Genomic DNA, 15,995 nt, shown 5'->3' on the forward strand with positions numbered 1-15,995 from the left:
AGGCATTGATGGTAATTAAGTGTAAAGCCCGTACATGTGAGGATGGGCAGCAGGGATAAAAATGAATGTACCAACTGAACAAATGATGACTTTTCAAACAATTGACATGCTGAAATTAATTGAGATGCAAAATTTGTGTTCTATCCAGGAAAAGGCAGTCTGGACGTCCAAGGGATGTGGGGAAGAGTCCTCTGGACTCTGGAGAGACAGACAAGGTAAGCCAGTGGCTCCCAAGGCATACTACCCAAGCCTGGCTGAGGCAGCGCATGGTCTGACTCATTTGGGAAAGCAAGGTATGTGCAAATTGGTGAGAGCATACTGGTGCGCACCGGGTTTTTCTTCTCAAGCAGAGAAGAGAGCAATGTCCTGTCTGACCCGCTTGAGGAAAAACATTGGGAAAACAATCCCTACCGAACCATCCCACATTCCTCCAACTGATGGACCTTTCCAGGTAATACAAATTGATTTCATCCAATTACCACCCTGCAGGAATCTCAAGTATGTATTAGTGTGCACTGATGTGTTTTCCAATTGGGTTGAGGTATATCCAGCTGCCACTAATACTGCTGCGTTTACTGCCAAGAAAATAGTTCAGGAATTTGTATGCAGATACGGTATCCCTAAAATTATTGAGAGTGATAGGGGTACTCATTTCACAGGTGATGTTTTCCAAAATATGTGTAAGCTGATGGGTATTAATAGTCAACTTCATACCCCCTACCGACCGCAATCCAGTGCCAAGGTGGAGAGGATGAACGGTACTATTAAAAAAAAATTAAGCAAGATCATAGCAGAAACTGAACTAGGAAGGCCAGAACATTACCGTTGGTCCTACATAGCATAAGGACCACTCCTAGACCCCCTCTAAATCTGTTCCCCTTTGAAATACTGTTTGGTAGACAACCTCATTTGATTATATGTCCACAGGAAGATTTGAAAGGTAACAACGAGGTAACTGTATCTTATAGCAATGAATAAACAGTTAAAACAGCAACAGCAGAAACTGAAATTGTTGTCCCATGATATGCCTGAAACAAACTGTCATGATGTTGAACCTGGAGAATTTGTTATGCTCAGAAATTTCTTGCATTCAGGTTGTTTGACTGATTGGTGGGAGGGTCCGTATCGGGTGTTGCTGACGAGTACAACATCTTTGAAGGTGGCCGAGAGAGATACCTGGGTCCATTCCACTCACTACAAGAAGGTCAACGAAACCAGTGGAGATACAAGGCGGAGACAAGGCAGATAACGTGGACCTGTCGATCGCGAGCTTGTTCCGGGAGAGTTAAAAGATTGCAGTGAGATATCTGAACTAAAGAAATTTGCAGGTCCTTGCTACAGCAATGGACTGGTCTGCTGTGTTCATTTTTGTATTCTCTTCCAGAGTTTCCATCATCCTGGTTTGTTTGGGGATTTCTGGTTTCTGTGACGGGGGACCGATAGAGGAGATGGGAGCTAATGGCAGTATTGATGGAGTGGAGTCGAGAGGAGGAGTGCTATGCCAATCAGGGGAGTGTTTGACCAATCTTAGTACAGTAATTGTTAAGAGATCTGCTATTTTGGATACTCAGAGACAGTGTGAAGGTCTATCGTCTGAGGATTATTGTATGTGTGAGTTCTGTGGGTCCGTAATTGATGAGAATTGCATCCAACGGTGTCAACCTAAGTAGGATCACTTGCCAGGGAAATGTGAACGACGATAATGATATTTACTATTCCTGTTCTCCCTGATGATGTATATTTTATATGTGGAAGGAAAGCGTATGTGGCTCTCTCCGAGTTCCGAAAGTTTGTGTTACTTGGGAAGAGTAGTTCCAGAAGTTATGATCCTCACACATTGTGAAATGCTTGGTATTCATAAAGACACACCATCACCATATCTTCACACACAGTATGAACACAGAGACAAAAAAAATATGATACCTGCTGACGTGCATAAAGCCACACAGTTAATTAGTGAGACGACTGGCTTTCAAGTTTTGGTAGCATTGGATCCCACCAGGATCGCTCGGGGTACACAAAATTTTAGATATATCCAAGATCTTGCTAAATTAATAGATAATATCACTGAGATGTATGATGACACATTCAGGTATACAGGTAGGGAGTTGCAAGCTTACAAGAAAGAACTCGTGCAACATAGACTAGTGTTAAATTATTAACAGCTGTCAATGGATGGTATTGCGTAACTTTGGCCACCCAATTTTGTGTAAATTGTTGCACTTACATTACAAACGATACCAGCGATCCCAAAGAGGTGATAGACCGGAAGATGGATGAAATTCTGCAGCTGAAATGGGAATTTTGAAAGAACCATAATGCTTCAGTGGCTGAAGTAGAGGAGAGGGTAGAGGAATGGGTTTCATGGTTGAACTCAGTAAAATGGTTCTCAGGTCTAGGAGAGTGGGTCCAGGAAATGATTGCAAGTATAGGTAAACTCCTGATCCTCATACTGGTTGTCATCATAGTAATTGGCATATGTGTCAGGTGTGTTCCTACTGTGTTGAAATGTGGAAAATGTAAAAATAAGGTAAACCGAAGGAATGAAATTATGATGGTGGTTAGTAGTAACAATATGAATACTGAGGTAAATGCAGGACTGCATTACAACCCTGAACTAGGAAATACCATCATATAATGTATTATATTTAAACCTGCATAAAATGTGTTATTAAAAATCTTATTTTGAATAATGTAAGTCCTATTCCCCCCCAAGACTTCCTTTATAGGATTGGTGCATCCCCACATCTTTCCCATGATCTCCCAAGATCCGCGGTGTGCGTATAGGGGTAGTTTTATGTCCCCTCCTAGAGACACATTATTGTGGGATTAAAAACCCCCTTGTGCCATCCCATAAATTAACATTGAATAATATGTCATAATGTAAGCCTAAATTAATTTTAAAATCAGAGTATGATAGCATGTTGTTTGCTATCAAAGGGTGGACTGTCGTAGCCGGATAATTGGCTGAGACAGGATCGGTTTAAAATTAGATCGGGCGATGCCATTTTGCAAATGGCAATGAGACACCATTTTGCGACTGGCCGCCCAGCGCCATTTTAGTGAATCACGCCATTATAAGTACATACGGCGATGCTATTATTTAGCGTTTTGCGATTTCCACGCGATAGAAAGTTAAAAGTCCTCATCATATAAATAAAGACAGTCACTAAAACATATAAAATGATTAACCCTGCAAAACACGTACCATGGTGCACTCCACAAACACGTAGTCGGACAGCGCTAACTAGCGTCTTTTTTTAATTCCCCAATACTTACACACTGCACACTTACATAAAAGGTTCCCTAGCATTAAAGTGTAATATTCAAGGTTTATTCAGTAATTATTAATGTTGTGAAATAAATGTTATTTGATATCTAAGGTTTAGTACATGGTAAGCAGACAGTGTTTGGTGTTGTACTGATCCACTATGTCTCAACAGATTTCCGGTATCATCGGTGAGAAGATCGCAACATGCATCTGCAAACTATGGACTATAGAGAGTTAAAACATTAAAATGTACTCTGTAATGTTACCAGCTTAGATTAGCATGCAGCGGGAAAAAGGACACAAAGGGCTGTTGGAGACTGACTTGTGTCCATTTGAATTGACATATGAACTATCCTGTAATAGAGACACCTTTAATAAGAACCAATGGAATCATGCCAAACTTATCTATTGTATTGCCTATCCCTGTAAAGAGTATATATGTGGGCTCTCTGAACTCAGACCTCAGTCTTCTTGCTGTGCTGTTGACGGAGGTTTCTATTGCTGATGCCGGTATCTGGGTCCAGAGTGCGTGCGTATGTAACAACTGTACCTTGGGTCTGTATGATTTACTTACGCTAATTGTATTTAGAGCACAGCGTGTAACCATCTGTTTTTATATTGAATAATATCTTTTTGTGCTTTGGAACCACACTCAAAGTCTGAAAGCATTTATTTCTTGTGCGACTCATAACGCTGAATAGCTACAGTATTGTTTAGAAGGTATAGGCAGGAATCGATTGTTAGAAGGTATAGACAGGCAGGAATCGATAGGACAAGAATAAAAAGAATAAACTGTAATGAATGATTACCCTTATTGTGTTAATACTGCAAGAAAACATTTGTCTGTCCATTTTTACATTGTACAGTGCCATATTACCCATACCGGCCAGTTTTTACACTAAACTTTTTTTCGTGGAATCCTGCTTCCCGTGTCCTAATTAGTCTCCCTACGAAATTTGGTGACATTTTGGTTGTTAGATCAAGCTAAAGACAGCTCTGAATAGGGGAAGTTTCATTATGGTAACCCTGTATATATTGCATTCCTAACATGTTTTGTAGAGTGGTTTAAACTAATTATTCTAAACAGGTTTCTGTAGGATAAGTATCAATTATATCTAATGTTGTTTTTTGTTTGTATGTTTCAAACACCAGTGTATGCAAATATTTTCCAATAAATAAAGATTGTATTAAAAAATGAAATTAGATTCTGAACGAATTGAACTCTCTTGGGAACGAGACCTGGGGGTCTCAGTGGACAGGGAGGAATGTTCTTTCATTTGGCAGAGAATTGCAGAGTCCTCCATTACTACAGCCATCATGAAAATTTACAATTTGCTGGCATTTAGTACCAGACAAACTGTATATCATTTATTCATCTATTTGTAACTTGTACTGGAGGGACTGCGGCATGAGAAGCATGCACTCCCAAATTTGGTGGCATCGGAAAAGGCATGGAAACACTGGTAATGGCAGCAGCATATCGCAAGCACATCGCTCCTTTTACCTCGCACCCTCTTAGGGGTGCGCAGTAAAGGGAGCAGTGTTGAGTTGCCATAATTATCTGTGATGTACACAAGCGTCACATATCACAGATAATTGAATTGCCCTATAAAGGTTAGCCATGGTAGTGCTCCTTGATTGCCATTGTCTAATAACCACTGAAAATGGGTGTGTGATGCATGACCAGTAGAAAGTTGAAAGATTTCACACCAGTGGCGCATCCAGGTGGTTTCTGAGTACCCACAATTCCCCTCTGATGAACCAATTTTAGTTTTTAATGAGATGGAGACAACTATATCTCTGTCTCTACACTCACCATGGCCGTGACCAGAGCTGAGTTTTTTGTTCACTACGTACAGATAGCTGAGGAGAAGCTGCTGCGCATACCCATGCTGTGCTATGATGCCTGCTTTGCCTTCTCTTTGAGTTGCTGTACTGTAAAGAATTTGAAGAGTGCAGGCCTTTCATAATGAAGGTTACTGTGGTCCATATAAGCTTATTGAAATTACTTTATGGTAATGGTGGGGCCACCAAATTTTTGCTCATAGAATCAGACTGGTGTTTCATTTTTTTTTTTTTTTTAGATTTCACATCCTCATTACAGGAGGGATTACAGGCTGCCCCTCTGAAAGTGGAAGATTGGTGCATTTTTTTATATATCTGTTTAACCACTGGTGCACAGGACTTTAGCTGATAGGTCGCATCCCATGTGATCAGGCCTCCCCACTGCGTCTCCCAGGTTTTAATAAGGAATTTTTTTCTGGCTTCCCACCCCCCCGGACAGTAATGTAGCAGTCCGTGACCACCCACATCACTGCCGGAATCGCATCCCAGAATGCTGTGCGAATGTAATTCTAGAGCGCATGCACGAAGGTCAAAAGTGTGAGGAGGGGAAATTAGTTCCCCAGAGCACTATTTAGCTGATCTCTGCAAGTGCAGAAATCAGCCATAACAGGGGGTACTGATCATCAGTCCCCCCCTGACAGGTTCTGCATGTGGGGGAGGGGTAATGCCCTATGGGGTGGTGATGGAGGCTTTACTTGCACTGGGGTGAGGGTTGGGGGTAATGTCACAATAAAGTAATTTGACTCTGGGGCTTGGGGGTGCAAAAAAACTGGGACATATTATATGAGGGGCAGGGCATCTTTTAGCACTAAGGGGTTGGGGGTTTGTCATACTTACAGACTTTCCAAAACTCCGGAGCGGAGATGCTGCTGCCCTTCGCAGGAAAAGGCACGATTTGCGGATCCGTGATTAGGGGGCGGGGCTAAATGACACAATCCCCTCCTTACGAACCCGCAAATTCCCTCCATCCTGCCCACTTCACTAGCAAGTGGGCGGGATGCAGGAGATTCGCCTACTCTTCCAGGGGTACAGGTGGCTACTCCCTCCCGCAACTTTCGGGAGAGTAGACAAGTTTGTGTTAATGGGATCTATGACCAGTGGGTAGGGGGGGCGGTCTATTGCCAAGGTAGAGCTTATTTCCCCTTCATGGTAAGAACCTGGAAGTGACGTCCAGTGAAGGCGGATGTGCGATTCCATGCCCATTAAATCCATCTAAAGAAGAAATTTGTCCGCTTGCCAAGTTTCGGGCTCGATTTCCCCTTGCCACAAGATTATATTCCCCCTCTATGTCTACGTGGATGGTAGGGAATGACGTTGGACAGTAACTCATGACATCAGGGTCCTCTCTATGAAGGGCATCTAGACACTACCCTATTGCCAATGGGGGGTGGGAGTAATTTTACAATGGGGGCCTATGAACACAAGGGGACGGGGGAGACACCCCCTAGACATAATTTTTTTCAATAACATGGATAAATTATTTTATTGAAATATGTTTTTAGCTTAATTAAAATGAAAAATCAACACTTTTTGAGTAACATTTGTTAAAAAAATATTGTCAGTTATGTGGTTAAGCCTGTGTGCTTATCTGCTACAGTTCAGAATTTTACAAAGTCCAATGTTGTACCTTGATCCGCTGTCCAGAACTTTTGGAAGCTCCCCAAGTGTTGAGGAAAGATTCATGAACTATAACTATAAATTCAAAATGATTTCTGCTTGCTTCAAACAATAGTAAAGGCAATCTCTCCCAAAACACTAATTTGCAATACAAATAGACACTTTAGGGGTCTATGTACTAATAATCGTGGAACTGCTGCGATTATTATCTATCCATATCGTAGGAGATATTTACATTTTTAGGGGCCTACTCATCATCACTTAATTTATACAAAAGCAGGTGAAAAATAAAATTTTCCCCTAATTTTGTAAAATTTAAGTGTCAGCCCCATTCATCAATCATGTAACGCAGGAGATATCACAGATATCTCTTAGTTACAATTGTGCCTTGATAAATCCACAATTTGGGATCGGGTGCAATGACATCAGCGGCCGCAGGGAGCAGGGACTGACACCTGGCGGCCGCAGGGGGGGAGGCGCTGCAATGACATCAGCGGCCGCAGGGAGCCTGGACAGACACCGGGGGCAAAGTGCTAATTAGCAGTTCAGATCTCAGTCCCCATTAATATATCAATAGGGACTACGTTCTGACCCCTATGTACTAAACTCCAAAGAGCGATGCTTTTCGGAGTTGAGTCCTGGTAGTTTACACCATCTTCAGATGGTGTAAACTACTCGTCTATGGGGGCTCCAGCCCCCGGCCAGTCCAGGAAGCTAATGCTGTGCACATGCGCAGGTACAGTTGCCCCCGGGGAAGTCTTTCACTTCAGTGAAAGACTTCTCAGAAATGCCGGGGATATAACTCGCGGGGACAGCGGTTACCGCAATCGCTGTCCCTGCGAGTTCCCGGTAGTACATAGCCAGGATATTTTTATTAAAAATTAAAATATCCCTGGCAAGTTGGAACGTTAATAATCGTGGCAGTAGCACGATTATTAATACATAGATACCTTAATCTTAACCTATGTTTAACTCATAGGGGCCTATGTATCAAGCTGTTTGTTACATAAAATTATGCAAAAAATGCAGTTTCTGCATAACTTTAAGTATTGTTGCTATGTACCATACTTGCCGACACTCTGGCTGCCCCTTCCGGGAGGGAGCAGCCAGGTCGGCTTAGCAGGGGGGTGGGGCCGGCATAGAGGGACGTGGCCGGGCACATTTAGGGGCAGAGCTGTGAGCGTGGCCACGCGCTGCATTTTGGCCCCACCTCCGCTACACAATGTCGAGTTTTCCGGCATTGTGAAGCAGGGGGCAGGGTTATGATGACACGATTCAGTGCGAATCACATCATCAGCCCCCACGCTGCGGGTGTTTGTGGCTGAATTGCGGAGGGGACTGGGAGCTGGGAGGCTTGCCTACTTTTCCAGGGGGCCGGGAGCGGCACCTGATTTTCGGGAGGCTCCCGGCCAAATCGGGAGAGTAGGCATGTATACTATGTACTAATGGCACAATGCAGCAGATTTCAAAGAAATCTCAGGCAAAGTGCTAATTAACACTGCAGATCACAGTCCCCATTATTATCAATGGGGACTACTATCTGACTCCTATGTACCAAACTCCAAAAAGCTAAGCTACACTAGGTAGGCCAATCCCGGGATCGAGATCGGCGGAATCCTGGGATTTTGGCCTCAAAATGGTTGGGATTGAAAGCTTCCAATCCCGGGATTCGGGATTGGCCTCCCTAGCCGTCGGTAATTAGGGAGGGAGCCCAGCTGCCTCCCTAGTCACCACTGCATGGCACTCAGTTCCCCGCTCCTGGCTCCCCTGGCTGTGCACTGGGAGGGTGGACTGGGGGACGCATGACCTGTGCCTTCATGTCACATTGCGCAGCCCTGTGCCGGCTGCAACGCCTGTCCTCCCATCCACCGTCCTTCTACACGGCACCATCCACGCCGCTAGCTGCCTGGTAAATCATCGTTGGGCGGGGCGGCTGACTTTTTTTTTAGAACGAAGCCAATCCCAGGTATCCCGGGATTGGTGTTTTTTCAATCCCGAATCTCTGGATTGGCCTCCCTAGTTTACACCATTTTAAGATGGTGAAAACTGTTGTAAGCCTATGGACAGATAATAAATTGTGGCAGTTCCGTGATTATTAGTACATAGGCCCCATAGTCTTTCAACCACAAATGCTACATGCTAAAACAAATGCTACATGGAGGCAATGTCTGATAAAGTTAGTGTAAAGATTCACTTCACTGTTTTGATGGTTTTTCTGACTCTTTCAGTACAATATCCAGCTAATATCACTGTAAGAACTTAATTTTCGTCATCTGTTTAAATTTTCTTTAATCATTCTATGGTCATTTACAGTATGTTGTGAAGAAAAATACATTTATCTGAATGTCTTCTATACTTTTTTTCTTACTAAACTGATTACTCGATGCAACGCACCTTGATAGACCATGGACATGCAAACAACGTCGACAGCCTGTGGACAACATTTATGTGCACATTTGCCTCATTGTACAATTCACTAAAGCACTGGGCCTGATTCAGAGCCGGACGCTATTTGCGCTCGCTCGTCCAGAAAAAGGGGCTCGCTATTTAAATTGACCGTTCGCTCTTTGCGGTCTGTTGACGCCTCTATGTCTGAAAGAGCGAACAAAACATGCGGACGTTTTTTTGTAAAAAACGCCCCCTGGCCGCTCGCATCATACGTCATCTCCGCTATTCAATCAAATTAGCAGGCATTCGTTATATTGCAAGCACACGATTTTCGACCGCACAGACTGGTTCGCGCATGCGTACTAAAACCCATACGCATGCGCAGATGTGCGAACATCGCTAGGAACGAACGAGCGGCCGCTTACGAGCGGCTCTGAATCAGGCCCACTGTGCGTAACGCTAACACTTTTCTTGTAAAGGTAAATGAAAGCATAGGAAATCAAAGAAAATCTAAACTAAAAGCAAGAGTATAGAGGAGTCGATACTTTGTGGGTGGATAAAGAAAGAGTCCAAGTTAAATGGATCCATCTTGTATTTTGACGAGAGTGAGGGACTGCAAGATATTAAGGGGCCTATGTATTAATAATTGCGGCATTGCCGCGATTATTATCAGACCGTATCACGGTGGATATTTTAATTTTGAATGAAGATATCCTTGCCACAGTGTATGCACTAACTGTAACTTGCCGGTACAGCGGTAGCACTAACCGCTGTCCCTGCAAGTTAATTTCCCAGCATATTTGAGGAGACTCCTTCGGGGGAATCTGGCACTGTGCATGCACGCAGTGGGCCTGATTCAGACCCGGTCGCAAGCGCTGAGCGCTCGCAACCGGGTCGATGGTGGCCCAGAGCGCATGCGCATGACGGAGCCGGCTCCGTCGTGCGCATGCGCGAGACCCGGATAACAACAGGCAATCCGTCGCTCCGGGTCTCGTACCAAAGGGGGCGTGCTGTCGATGTTGAGCGACAGCACGCCCCCTTTGGTGGGCGGGCCGGGGGAGTGGCTGCCCAAACGGAGGCGTTCCCATGTGAATGCCTCCGTTTGGGGGCGGCCCCACTGACATCACGAGTGATGTCAGTGGGAGAGATTTCGGCTCTGTTAGAGCCGAAATCTCTCTGGGGCTTGCAGCAACAAGACCCTACCACAAGGGTCTCGTCGCAAGTCCGATGGTCGCGATGGTCTTGATTATCACGACCATCTCCTGGCCGCTCGCTATAGCTCACAGGCCGTTCTAAAAGAAAAAATAGCCCGTCCCTGATTCAGAGCGAGCGCTCTGTCAGAGCGACCGGCTCTGAATCAGGGCCACTGTCAGTAGCAAGAGATTCCTCTCCTACAAGATTGTCTCCATAGGATTAAAGTGATTTACGCATAGGAGGGAGCCCGTGTTCACTCCCCGTCCGGCGTCCCCTTCTCTGTCCCTGGCTGCCGTCAGCGGCATCGAGAAAATGGCCGCGGCGGCCATTTTCCAGGCCTTTTCAGCAGCGCTACCGTGGGACATCGGAGATGTAAGTATGAAACAAAAAAAAAAGAATGGGTGCAGGGTGTGCGGTGTGGCCCCTCCTGGACACAGAGTGCACCATACACCCTGCACCCATTATAAATATTCCCCTGGATTTACTGTACGCCATCTGATAGTGTAAATCTACGAGGCTAAACTCAGAAAAGTTTTGCTTTCGGAGTTTGATTCATATGGGTCAGGCCCTAGTCCCCATGGTAATATTGGGAATTGCGGTCTGCAGCGCTAATTAGCCTTCTGCAGGAGATTTGTATTATCATTTTTATGCTTGCAGGCTTTAATATTTTAGTTCATAAGTTTTTATAATGTGCATGTGTCTTTAGCAGTCCAGTTTATTCAGAATTTTTTTTTTCAGATATAGCACCACATCGAAAAACATTACACTGTACTTCTATGAATACAACCTTTGCCATATTGCAATGGAAAACACAAACATTCCCAGTAAAGTCCTTCAGGAAACTAGCAGGAAGGTCAGTCCTCTGTTATAGTGAGCACATATATCGCACAGCGGCACAGCCTACCTCAATGATGCCTAAGTATGTGTCACAATAGGATTCTGAAAAATGAACGAACCTAAGTTCTTATGAAGAAAGTAAAAAAAATTAAACTTTCCATTCATTTGCTGATGTTACTTTGCTGCCCAGTGGCTTTCTCTGGGTACGTCCCATCCATTGTCCTATGGAACTCTGAAAAACTTCAATAACGTAACTTCATCAAAGTAGAATTAACTTTCTGTTTTCCTTAGTAAAAATGAGTCGGGCCAGCGGGAATGATGATTGGGGGATTGCTCCCAGCAGCAGGATACACACAGGGAGGAGGACACTCAGCTGATCCCACCAGCAGCATAATAAGGCACAGCCCTCCACGCCTCCCAGCCTGTCCTCCTCTCTATAACTTTAATTGATGAACAAGCTAGATGAGTCTCAGGGCTTCTGCATAACCTCACTCCCCCTTCTTTATTCTACCCCTCCTTAATTAAGTTTTCACTTCAGGAAGAGGTGGTATAAAGAGCCAACATCCCGCCCTTGTTCTTCTGCACTCTCCCACCTAAGCACTCACACATACACCTCTTACCACCACATACATACCTCTAGCACCGTCACTGGGCACCGATACAGCACATGAAAATTCAACTTTCCTATAGTTGGGTTCAAACCATCCCCAACTTAACCTCCATTTAACACAGTGCTTGCAGCACAGGGGTACAAGGGGCACATTCTCTAGCAACAGGGGACCCAGAAATCTGCAACCGTGGACTCTGCCGAGGAATCAGCTGTTGGTTTGTACACCATGAGTACTCTAAAGGCAGATAGCGAGCACAATAATAATATAGAGGAAGAGGTAAGTGGGATCATTATGTCCGCTTCCCTGTTACACCCTCCTTTCTCCATATTGTCTGCATCTCTCATTGTAAAATATTTTATTGCTATTTATTCTCACTTTGAAGTGTAGTTGACTCTTTTGAATGCTGAGTCTTGTTGCACTGCTTTGGCACTCCTGCATCTTGCTAATCGCTGTAGTAGTTTCACCGTCCTATTTATATGAGGGCTCTGAGATTCGAGTAGTTTATTGTAATATTTTTTTTAGCATTGCATCATTCATTTCATATGTTCGGGAGAGAGAGAAAATATATATATATTAGTGTGTTTAATTCACTCAAAGCTGTGTCTTTCATTAAATTTATTTCAGTATAACCTTACTATCAGTGTTATATGTATGAAGAAAAAAATTTATTTATTTTTTTTCCCTCTATCTTCTTGTCTTCAAAATCACCAGTTCATCTGCAATCTGAAGTAAAATATGCGTTCGAGTGTAGGTTTTGTTTTGTGGCTTTTTTCCCCCCAATAAATAAGTCATTTGGTCCAAGGAAACAAATCACAATGTACAACTGTTTATACTGAAGTATCCATAATATATTGTGGAAATCTCCCCTTCTGTTTTGAGTGTAATATACACTGAGGAGGCCTTCTCATACAGAAGAATCTGTAATATAAATGTAGGTCAGTAGTCTTTGAATTGTCAAGCATTAATGCAAAGATTATTAGATGGTAGGTTTAATTGTGACCCTAAACAAAGTAATTATGTAATGTCTACTTCTAAAAGTTTGACAGCTGAACTAGTTAAACAAAACATCTGTGTATTAACTATAGTTGTGAAGGATTGCTATGAATGTGCAAATTACTAGTATTGATCTCTTCCATTGTCGTGGCTTAGTGCGTTTTAGATTTGTGCAAGAAGCTTTGTTGCACCCATCAAAACTAGGCACTGGTGCATATTTTTTTTTTTTCTTTAGATTTTCAGCACACACAAATGTTTATCTTGCAGGTGTGAGGTAGTTAAGTATTGTCCCATCTAAAATGTGTTCACACTGCATTCTTCCTTTAATATTCCATTGGTGGCTCTCATACTGACTTGCTACCATGAGTGTCCAAATGGGCCACTTCTAAGGGTAAAACATCCGCGTCCCTGCTGTCTACCTGTAAAGGCCCCTAAACATGGAACGATATTGCACACAATCCGATTGTAACCATAGTTTAGCGATATCGTTCTGTGTATGCACGATATCCGTGGGTTCATCAGTCGCTTTGCCTGATCTTTCTGAATGTTCAAAAGATCAGGTGAATTGACTGACTATCCCATGCAGCCTTTGGGGGGTGGGGGGAGCAGCAGCATGTAGCCCGATATGTCATCCTCGGATCGTCTCTCATTGGTAGGTACACATCGTGCCGTGACAAATAGTTGGATATGTTTCGGGATGCACAGCTGCGCTGCACTAACATAAGGATAGCAGCCTATGAGAACGTTCTAGGTCTACCTCAGACCTTAGTGGTAAAGCATATGAATTGTGGTGTGAATGTAGTCACTAGGCGCTACCTTTGACACTAATGGACAAGTCTTGAAAATAAATCACTTAAAATTACATATATACCACTCCTATGTAGTGATAATTAGCATGTCAATGAACCGACCAGTGTCATAGATATCAAAACATGCACATTTTATTATAATAAAGACAATGGTAAAATAAATGAATAAAACTTTGCCAGGGTGGCTGCTTTACCAGATAATCGGTTTAAATGGGCATAGTATTTTGAAGACAGGTGGTCCAGATCACCTTAGTCCTCTCTGCCACTGCTTTAGCTGTCCTAGTCCACAGTCCCCTTTTTCCTCCTTGTTTCCAACGCGTTTCGGGACTCCCTTGTCCCTTTTTCAAGGCATCTGACACTGGTCGGTTCATTGACATGTTAATTATAACCACATAGGAGTGGTATATATGTAATTTTAAGTGATTTATTTTCAAGACTTGTCCATCAGTTTCAAAGGTAGCGCCTAGTGACTACATTCACACCACAATTCATACACATCGTACCGTGTATACCTAGCTTAAGTGTTTCCTCTTTGACTTGATACAAAAAAAATTACATAAATGCCTTTACTGCATACAATTTAGACATTTCATAAATATGGTAGTGACCTTGCTAACCTCCATTTTGTCACTGGCATTAGCCTCAGTGCTTGGAGACTATCAGCAAACATGTTCAAGAGGGCTTATGAAATGTCTGGCTCATTGTTGCTGCTTATGGCCGAGAGATTAGAATTGCTTGCCCAAGTGTCCTTGACTCAACATCTTTGTTTGTTTGGGGGGAGCCCACAGCTCATGGGTGTGACACTCTATTTAATTTTGATAGATAGATCTATCTATTATTCACGGGCCCGGTGCAAGCCATGAGCCCTCCGTGTAACATCACATGGGGGCAGGATGATTACAGCAGTGCCCAGAGCATCCTGAGGATGCTCCGGGCAGCTTTAAGGGCAGAGCTGTGACAGTCTGAAGAATCCTAAGGATGATCCAGGTGGCACTGTTGCTTAGATTCTGGCTGCAGGGTGACAGTCTAGGCAGCCTGCTAGCCAGATGAGGATAGCAGAAAAAAGCTGAGGGCCAGACCAAATGATTCAGAGGACCTTCTACTGCCCCCGGGCAGGAGGTTCCCCAGCCCTGCTCCATTTGAATAGAAGCTCATGTCTGGTTGTGATGGTTTTAAGGCTTATTTTATATAATGTATAGTCCTACATTTAAACAACCTTGTGCATATGAGACATGAAGATGTATACTCGAGCATGATTTAAGTAACTGTTAATATACTTAAGGTAGGTAAAGTAGTACCTAAACACACATTGCTGCTTTGACTGGAAGAATATGGCGTTAAGTTTATCAATGTTAACTCTAGTGTTGAGGTACATACCTGACAGATCAGAGGAATGATCCATGACTTGTATAGATTTTTTTTTTTGACAGCTGACACAATCCAGAGAACATCTGATTTTTATATATATAATATTTATTTAAAATTTCCCCAAATATCACGTGTTTTTTTTTTTTTTAAAACTATTTGCTGCATGACATCTGCTTGCAGGGACTAACTAATGTCTCGAGTCGATCTCAGGTTTATGAACTGTACATGCTGTGCAATAATTGGACCGACCAGCTGGAATTGTCCGATTAGCCCAATAATTGTGGATTGTACTAAGCTCTGGTAAGTCATAAACTACCAGCCAGTCGGCTCCTAAAGGTGCATATCCACTACACTACTTTATGAACGATAACGACATTATCATTCATTATTCTGTGAGTGGCTATTGTGCCCACACTGAACTGTCATTCAGTGCCGGCACCCTCCCTCATCCCCGAACACTCACAACCTGACGATAGTCATGTTGGGCAGTATGTACAGGTGATGACATATGCCGGCAACGACCAGCGTGCATGGCTGGTCGTTGCCGGCATATTCGCTGCACGATTACTGAACAATTTAATATCGTTCAATCGATCATTTACATCGTGCAGTGGATATGCGCCATAACTGTCATGTAAAGCTGGGCATACATGTACAGATAAAATGCCTGTCAGACCGACACACATTTTATCTGGCAGCATGCCAGCCACAGATGTCTGCGGCATACACTGAGAAATCTCGTGTATCAGCCTGACCTCTGTGCTCCGCCCCCGGGGGAGGAGAAATTTACCTGTTCCTTCCATATGAAGGAACACAAGTAATGTCTGCCGCGGCTGGGCGTACACTGCCCTATGCGACCGACAGTTTACCCCTAAATCACATCTGCCGGGCATGCTGGACAATCCTGCATTCCCGACTGAGCAATATTTAACAATCGCCCACACACACTAATCGGGGCGATCTGTGGATATCTGGAGGATCAGCCTGATAATTGTAGCATGTATGGCCAGCTTTACATATGGTTTGAAAAATGAGTTACCAATTGGTTGGTAGTGTATCGCT

General features: G+C 43.6%; 1 protein-coding gene across 1 annotated transcript in view; it reads left to right on the top strand.

Annotated features, from left to right (window-relative positions):
• Nucleotides 1-11,623: 11,623 nt before the first annotated feature.
• The window catches only part of RBPMS2 (RNA binding protein, mRNA processing factor 2), a 32,889-nt gene continuing 28,517 nt past the window's right edge, over nucleotides 11,624-15,995 (top strand). Inside the window, exon 1 of the mRNA XM_088445907.1 lies at nucleotides 11,624-12,039. Within this exon, the coding sequence (XP_088302033.1) occupies nucleotides 11,989-12,039 (51 nt within the window). The 5' untranslated portion in view covers nucleotides 11,624-11,988. The remainder of the gene's footprint in view (nucleotides 12,040-15,995) is intronic.

This window comes from Taudactylus pleione, unplaced genomic scaffold (genome assembly GCF_031769625.1).
Source record: "Taudactylus pleione unplaced genomic scaffold, aTauple2 ptg000019l, whole genome shotgun sequence".
Taxonomy (NCBI): domain Eukaryota; kingdom Metazoa; phylum Chordata; class Amphibia; order Anura; family Myobatrachidae; genus Taudactylus; species Taudactylus pleione.